The 9,266-nt window shown below is 41.8% G+C and overlaps 1 protein-coding gene across 2 annotated transcripts in view; it reads right to left on the reverse strand.

Annotated features, from left to right (window-relative positions):
* Window positions 1-9,006, reverse strand: part of rpn2 (ribophorin II) — a 55,619-nt gene extending 46,613 nt beyond the window's left edge. For both annotated transcript variants that reach the window (XM_072556446.1, XM_072556445.1), the window contains exon 1: window positions 8,877-9,006. In XM_072556446.1, coding sequence (XP_072412547.1) covers window positions 8,877-8,889 — 13 coding nt within the window. In that variant the 5' untranslated portion in view covers window positions 8,890-9,006. The remainder of the gene's footprint in view (window positions 1-8,876) is intronic.
* Between the last annotated feature and the right edge of the window lie 260 nt (window positions 9,007-9,266).

Raw genomic sequence — 9,266 nt, forward strand, 5'->3', positions numbered from 1 at the left:
AGGCAAGTGGAATGATGTGGAAAAGATTTACAAGAATGGTTCCAGGGATGACAGTTAAGTTATAAGGGAAAATTGGAAAGAGGGCAGCCAAGCAGAGTAGATCTGAAAGAAGTTTAAAAGACCACGTAAGCCTGGATACAGAAGGTAGGGAGAAACTGTTCCTGTGTGTAAAAAGGATCATAACTGAGAATTAAAGTGATTTGCAAAATAAGCTAATGGAAAGTGCACAAATCTTTTTCACACAGTGAGTAAATACCATGTGGAATGCCTGAAATCGTGGTGAATGCAGGTTCAACTGAGACATTGAAGAGGGCATTAGATAATCATTTAAATAGAAGCAATGATCAAGAACATGGAGAAAAAGCAGGAAAATAGCAGTAAGTCACAATGCATGTTTAGACAACCTGAGCAGATATGATGGGCCAAATTGCCTCCTTCTGTGCCAGCACACATCTGTGACAGTTTCTGAGGGATGGAATGATGTGATTTTAAATTTTTTTTTTCAAAATTTCAAATCCCTGATATTATAGTCATTAGATTACCTTTACTTTAATTACAATGTTTTCTGGTACCATGCTTCACATATCATACGAAGTTGACATAAAAAATATCTAAATGGATATTATATATCCATTTAGACACAGGATGCTAGTAAGACATCAGATATTGTACCACAAATAGTTACAAGGTCTGAAATTGCTTCTCCTTCAATCCCACCCTCTAAATCAACCAAAGTCCTGATTAGCTTTCTATCACCATTAGTCATTTTAATCTCTTGAAATCATGGTCATATCTACCAGCTCTCTTGAATTATGTACTTTTCCGCAACTCTTATTATTTTCCTCTCTGGTTCCACTGAAGAGATGCTCCTGACAAATGCATATCATCTGATAATATGGGAGGAACAACAGATACACAATCCAATTCAAAATTCAAATCATTGCGTTTGCCGATAAATAACTGTGCAGCAGTTAGAGAATTCAAGATATCAGAGAAGAATGTTAGAAATTGCAGGAAGCTCTACACAGCTTAGGCTGATGCCCAACGCTAAACTCAACTGCAAACGATGTCAATGAAATTTGACAGCATGGATTCTTAGCTGAAGAACCTCTGAATCTTTGCCCTGAAACAAGCAAAGAAAAAAGCAAAAACCAGCCTTGAACGGTTTTTCAGGTTTATGAAGGGAAACGATTTTATACATTGACAGAAGACCAACATTTTACAAATTTTCCCAAATAAAGTGATGATGATAACAATGAATAAATTTGTATGCAGTTTTAGTTTAAAAAAATTAGTGCACAGAAACTAAAGTATCCACGGAGGCTAACATTTTGTTAATACAACTGGAAACAAAAATATTTTTTCAGATTATCTTCTGCTATTGTGATTCAGACTACAATTTATTACTATTTGAAAGTAAAGTATTTTGGCGAGCTTTTTGTGGTAAGATTAAGAGAACAGTCGCTAATCAAGCTATTCTGCTCAGCTAAGAGGCTGATGGGAGACGATGGCACCACAACTATTGTAAATTTAAGACTGAATTGAATATTGAATTGAATTGAATATTTATCTGTAGGCATAAACTGTAAATAGGATGATTGAATGCAATTTTGCCCTCATCACACTGAAGAAAACTAGACTATAGCTACTACAGCTTAACCTATCAAAAGCATGGCATAACTGACTAGTAATTAGACAATATTTTTCATGTTTTAAGATAACAGTTATCCCTCTAATCTGCATGGATTTCAACTCATTCAAGTAATACTTCTGTAAAAGTCAATACCCTACTTGCGACTCAACCTTTGGACTAAAACCTGAGTATGTATTGGCATTCCAATTTTCAGTGTAAAAGAAATATTTATATCCAAGAGGTTAGGTATAGTTGGGGCTTTAGGGACCAAAGAGAATGGCCAAAAGCAGTAACAGGTTACCGACTTGGATGGTCAGCCATCATCGTATTGAATGGTGGAACAGGTTCAAAGGACTGAATGGCCTACTCCTGGTTCATACATTCCATGTTTTTAAGATTGTGAAATTGAATATTCACAGAGACTTTGCTCTTTAATTAACAGAAAATACCTCATTTTCAGTCACTATTCAAATAGTGTTTAGGAATATTCAACTGGATAAATGCTATACACACTGCCACTCATTGGCTACTGTTACACAATATTGTTTTCTGTGTCCCATCCTTTATCTTCTGTTCCCAAGGAAGTGAAAATTGATAACAGTGTATAATTACAGAAAGAGTCACCTTGAAAAGAGATAGTGCCATCAGACTTGTGAGCAATCTGGTGAATGTTTGGTACAACTTTCATTTGATAAGGGTGACTGAAGGAATGGACACAAGCAAGCATCTATAGATATTATTTGCATGGATTTCCTGAAGCCACTGAATGAAGTTCCTCATAAAAGAATGTTTGTTAACGTTTTGGAAGGGAATTAGGAATTAGGAATTGTGAAGTTAGGAAATTGGCTGACTGCAGGGCAACAAAAAATGGGTTAATAGGCAGAACTAATAAGTGGCATTTCACATGGACTGGTGCTGAAGCTTCATCTATTCAATATTTTCTTTAAATTACTTAAGTAAGGACCAGACATTACTCTCAATATAGATTAAGACACACAATTTTTCAAGCATGGACAAGGACAGGAGGTAGGACACCACAGAACACAGAAAACCTTGTCCAAATCTACCAGCAACTCAAAGTTGGTTGGCATTGTACGTAGCTTAGGCAAAAATAATATTAGAAAACTATTAGTATGTTAAAAAAAAAGCAAGGATCATCAATACTGGATGTAAAGACACAGAATAATGCAATTCCTAAATATAGCTCAGCTAAACACAGATAAAATTCAAAGAAGCGTGGGTTTGCAAATACTATCTTGCGACTCACTTCGGAGTCTCCACCTCCACTTTGGAAATCCCTATAGAACACACTGTTGCCACTATGGCCATGTAGTGGAGGGGGTGAATTTTAAAGTGATGCTTGAGATGCCAATCAACTCGGCTACTCTGTCAGGGATGGTGCTGAGTTGAGTGTTGTTTGAGTTGGATTCAGCAGACAAGCTGAGAGTATTCTTTTATGGTCCTGTAGTTGGAGGAGGGGGATTAGGGAGGCAGGAGTTGCTCATCTCAAATTCACAACTTCTATATTGCTGCCATAACCCTTACCTATATGGCTATACTAGTTAAGTTCTGGTCAGCAAATGCACAAGGGAGAATCTAGCAATGCCACTGCTGTTTTAAGATTGAGAAGAGATGGTTAGCTTCCGCACATCATCTTAAAGACACACTCCTCTGACCACCTGTACAGAATGGCAACAGTGTGTACGACAGGACTTCAAGAAGTGAGAGTCTGGACCCCAAGCAAAGTTGCAAGCTCGAAGGCAATGACCACTATAGAGTCCCATCTCCAATCCTTTCACTCTCTCATGTCTTAATCATTGCCCCAGACCCAGTCTCTCAATTCACATCAAGAGGTTAAGACAATTTTCAAGCCTCTAAATGGGGTGACAGAAGGAAAACATTTGGGAAGTCACTGGTGCACTATCCACAGGATGCATGTTGAACTGCTCACCACAAATTCACAATTTCTAAATTGCTCTCAAAATCACTGCTGCTGCACCTGTTCCAGTTCATTTTTGGTCAACAATAAGCCCAAGATTCATGCCAGACAATATCCCCAGTATTGTTACTTTGTTTTTGCTTCAAATATTCTCTGCTTTTGTTTAGAAATTTACATTGTCCTTCAGAAATGAAGTGCATCCAACTGCAGAGGTGTTGCACAAACCATTAACACGAGCAAACACTCCAGTGTAGTAAAGAACATATTGCATTGTTAAAGGTACCAATTTAAGTGCTTCTTCACCAGGTAGCTCAGTTAAAAACATTCCAATGCACCATTCAAAGGAAAAACAAAGAGTTTACCTGGTATTCTGGCCAATATTCCCCATCAAACTAATATTATTAACAAATTGAATTCTTCTCATAACCACTGAAACTGATACCATGCTGATACATCAATACACTTCAAAACATGAAGTTCAATGTAAATGATTCAAACATTTTGATGTGAAATACCATGTGGAAAGAAAATATCAACCTTGCAAGGCAGCACACCTGAAACAAAAACTCATAATAAAATTGTAACTTCAGCATTTTGCTGTAAGGATTAAGAGGATGGAACAGAGATCCATATTATTCCATTATCATTGAAAATAGCGCACATTAGATTAGATTAGATTAGATTCCCTACAGTATGGAAACAGGTCCTTTGGCCCAACAAGTCCACACCGACCCTCCGAAGAGAAACCCACCCGGACCCATTTTCCTCTGACTAATGCACCTAACACTATGGGCAATTTAGCATGGCTAATGCACCTGACCAGTACATCTTTGTGACTGTGGGAGGAGACCAGAGCACCCAGAGGAAACTCACGCAGACACAGGGAGAATGTGCAAACTCCACACAGTCACCCGAGGCTGGATTCGAACCTGGGACTCTGGTGTTGTGAGGTAGCAGTGCTAACCAGTGAGCCGCCCATTTCTGCAAAATTTCTTACCCCTTTAACATAAAGCACCACAATGTGCTTTAAAAATCTTATAAGCAATGTTATTGATAGTCTACATAAGGTGGCATTAGTGTAAAGTACGAATGGAGAAAGTGTGGACTGCAGATGCTAGAGATCTGAGACAAAAGGTGCAGTGCTGGAAAAACACAGCTAGTCAGGCAGCATCTGAGGCGCAGGGGAGTCGACGTTTTGAGCACAAGCTGTTCATCTATAAAAGTACTAACGGCTCATCAAAAAGTTCAATTTTATGAACTTCAAAGGAGGAATGGGGTGGGGGGGCATGACATTGAGGTGTACAAAAGGAATATCAGAGCATAGCATCTTAGTGCCTATAGTAAAATGATTAAAATCAGGAACTCTTAAGAGGCCAGATTTAGACCACTCATAGCTTGGAGGATTGACGAACTGAAATAGATTACAGAGACAGGGAAGGTCAAAGTCATGAGATTTGAAAACAAATATGAATATTTTAAATTTGAATTGTTGCTTATTCTAGAGCCAAAATAGGTCAGTGAGTAGAGGGATAATACGAGAATAGACTTGCTATGAGGTTATACATGGGCACAGTTTTGGATAATTTCAAGTTCATGAAGAGTACAAAAATGGTGGCTGACCAGGTGTCTAAAGGAATCAAAGATATGGATAAGACCTTTTACAGATGAACTGCGGCCGGAAGAGAGTCGGAACACGTCTCCATTTCCCTGGAGATGTAAATAAGCAGTCTTAGTGGCAGCATGAATGTGATGGGAAGTTCAAATATGATAGCAAAGTTCTAAACAACAGAGTTCAACCTGACAGTTGCCAGGGAGAGGGATGGAGTTTGTGGCTAGGGAAAGGAATCAAATGCAAACTATCAGCATTTTGCATCATTATCTGTCTGAAACTTGACTGTATCTTCAGTGCGCTAGGCAAGATGCAGATGCTAGAATTACAGGATACCATTCAAGGCTCGTACATAGGCTGTACTTTGACCAATCCCTCTTTGAGAAAGGTTTATAAACAGAGTGCTTGGTATATTAAGGTGTTGATATATTAAAGCCAGATGATGGTACATATAGGAATAGAGACAGGCATTCCATAGGATGGAAAATAGTTGTTTTATTAATAGTTGAATGAAATCTGAAATTTGTTTCAGGATCTATTAAAACTGTCAACCATTGGGTTGAGCATCATAAAGCAAAAATAGAACCACATGATAAATTGCACAGATTTTAACTTTGGTATTGCTCTCAGTGAGCTTCAATACTATTCTGGCTCTTCTATGACTTAATGTCAACAGTCATGCACAATGGTGCAGAACTGTTGTAAGGTGATTTTGGAGAAGATTGCTCACTGAGCTGGTAGACTTGTTCTCAGACGTTTTGTCACCATGCTCGGTAACATGATCAGTGAGCCTCTGATAAAGCACTGGTGTTCTGTCCCTCTTGTTATTTAGCTGTCTTGGCCTGTTGTGATGGGTGATATTACTTCCGGCTCTTATTCTGAGAGTAAATGGGGTCCAAATCGATACGTTTGTTAACGGAGTTCCAGTTTGAATGCCAGGTCTCTAGGAACTCCCGTGTGTGTCTTCGTTTAGCCTGCCCCAGGATGGATGTATTGTGGATGTAGGTTTGCTCGCTGAGCTGGAAGGTTCATTTCCAGACATTTCGTCACCCTATTGGATAACATCTTCAGTGGGCCTCTGGGCGAAGCACTGCTGGTGATTTCTGCTTTCTATTTTCTTCTCAAAACTGGATGCATTGTTCCGGTCGAACTAGTGTTGCTCTTTGTCTTGTGTAAGGATACTAATGATAGTTGGTCATGTCTATTGGCAGCTAGTTGGTGCTCATGTATCCTGGTGGCTAGATTCCTGCCCGCTTACACAATGTAATGATTGTTGCAGTCCCTGCAGGGTATTTTGTATATGACATTAGTTCTGCTGGCTGTTGTTACCATGATGCCTAGAGCCAGAGTAGTCTGGTCTTCATCTCCGAGATGTCTTTAAGGTTTAAACTCTAGCCACCCTGCCACACATTAATGAGCCACAACACACTGCAGCACCCAGGAATTAAGAGAGGCCGTCGAAAAACACCTGCACAACGTATTCAGGAACAATGGGTACCCAATAAGCAGAGCCCACCGATTCCTACAGAAGACATAAAGTAGACGACACAACATGCCCAGAAACTCTAGCTATCCTGCCAAACATTAAAGACATCTCAGAGATGCTGTCCAGACTACTCTGGACCTAGGCATCATGGTAGCCCACAAATCCACCACCACACTGAAATAGCTCCTGATGAATTTAAAGGATCCCAAACCAACAACCGGCAGAACAAACATCATATACAAAATACCCTGCAGCAAACATTACACTGGGCAGACGGGCAGGAAACTAGCCACCAGGATATATGAGTATCACCTAGCCACCAAAAGACATGACCAACTACCACTAGTATCCATACACACAGATGAAGAGGAACACCAGTTTGACTCGGACAATACATCCATCCTGGGACAGGCTAAACAAAATAGACACGCATGGGAATTCCTAGAGGGTTGGCATTCAAACAGGAACCCCATTAATAAATGTATCGATTTGGACACCATTTACCAACCTTTCAGAATAAGAGCCAGAGGTCAGATCACCCACCACAACAGACCATGACAGATAAATAGCAAAAGGGACAGAACACTGGTGCTTCATCAGAGATTCACTGATGATGTTACCTAGCATGGTGATGGAACATCTGAGAACAAATCTACCAGCTCAGCGAGAAAACTTACAACCTGAACCATAGTAATGTTATGGATAATACTAGTGGCTTGCAAGATGAAGAAGATGAGAAATAAAAGTTTGGAACATTTTTCGCACACATATAGTGCCTGAGAGCATTTGGTGAGAAGGGATTACAGTTGTGCTGGCCACAAAAAGAGCATTCAAAATGGAACACGACCTGATCCTTCATTCCCAAGGCCAGAAAAGAGGAATTAATACAACAGTCCATGATGTAAGTTTGACCATCATGATTTTGGTGCTCTAAGTAGTCGAAAATCTAAGTTGGCTGGGAAGAGAGGGCTAAACTTGAATAGATTTCAAGAGACTGACGGGACAGTTAGGCATGATGAAAGCTCAGCAGACCATAGGTGTTGTTCTCTCATTAGTGAGAGGATTGGTGGTGAGTTTAACCTGAGGGTCGTCATACCTCAGGCAAAGTTGGTAACCTCAGCCTATATGGGATTGGAACTCATGCTGTCAATGTCAGTTTGCATTGCAAACCAGCTGTCCAACCAATTGAGCTTTCAAATTTTCCAATTATTAAAAAAAAATTACTTGCTAAGCCACTTAACAACACACCTCAAGGGCATGTGGAACTTGTACCCAAACCTCCTGACACCACCACTGTATCACAAAACAATGGGATTAAGTGAGTGAGGACAACAGAAGAAAACTGAAGGACCAAGTGTCCGCTGGGGAGGTTTAAGGAACAGAGTCAAAAAGTGTGGAGCTGGAAAAGCACAGCAGGGAAGGCAGCATCTCCGAGAAGCAGGAGAGTTGACAGTTCAGACATTCCCCTTTGCCAGAAAAGTCAACTCTCCTGCTCCTCGGATGCTCCTGTTGCTTTTCCAGCGCCACGCTTTTCGACTCTGACTCTCCAACATCCGCAGTCCTCACTTTCTCCTACGTTTAAGGAGCAGAGCGATTTACAGTTTGGAAAGGGAATGGCAGGTAGCAGTGTACAAGAGAGATTCGGCAAGGTCGAGGACCACCATCCAGGGGCTGAACCACAACCAACACCTCACTCTTCCACCTGCCTGAGTGCAGCTCAGTGGTTAGCACTGCTGCCTCACAGCGCCAGGGACCCAGGTTCGATTCGGGTGACTGCACCGTGTGGAGTTTGTACATTCTCCTTGTGTCCCCCCTCCGGGTGCTCCGGTTTCTTCCCACAATCCAAAGATGTGCAGGTCAGGTGAATGGGCTATGCTGAACTGCCCACAGTGTGAGGTGCATTAGTCAAGAGGGAAATGGGTCTGTGTGGACTGTTTCCACACTGTAGGAAATCTAATCTAACGGTGATGTGGAGGTGTCGGTGTTGGAGAACCTCCCTAACCAGCACCAGCGCTGCCCAGGGGCCGATCGGCTCTTCCCCCAGAGACGGAAAGGGGGCGGCTGAGAGGGAGCCACGTCCTCACTGAGTGTTTGATCTCCCTCGGTGTGTCTCCGCGCCGCCACCCCGGTTCACGGCGCTCTCGGCTGGAGGAGGCTCTTCCCCCGCCGCCCTGATACTCTCTCTCTCTCGCCCCCGCCCCCGGGTTACCTGCTACTCCCATTGTCGCGGCGCCTCAGGGACGGAGGGATACGACAACGAGGAGGTCACCCACCCGGAGAGAGGTCAAATCCACCGCACATCCGCTTCCGGGGCAGCGGACTCATCCACTTCAAGGGGAGGGGGGGAAGGGGAAGCTGGAGAAGAAGGGGCACGGACATAAACACTGCAACCGTTTGAAGTGAAGATGTTAATCGTCTTTAGAGTATTTTTCACCAATTTAGTAAACCCGTATCACAAATAGCTCCCTGTTTCCGGCGGGGAGTCGAAGGTGCAGAAGGACTCCTCCCCTCCTCGGATGTACTTAATCCATTTTATTTTATGTGTTGAATTGAAAGAGTTGGTCGATTTCAGAATTGCTCCTGATGGACAAATTGTCTT

Source organism: Chiloscyllium punctatum, chromosome 37, assembly GCF_047496795.1.
Source record: "Chiloscyllium punctatum isolate Juve2018m chromosome 37, sChiPun1.3, whole genome shotgun sequence".
NCBI lineage: Eukaryota > Metazoa > Chordata > Chondrichthyes > Orectolobiformes > Hemiscylliidae > Chiloscyllium > Chiloscyllium punctatum.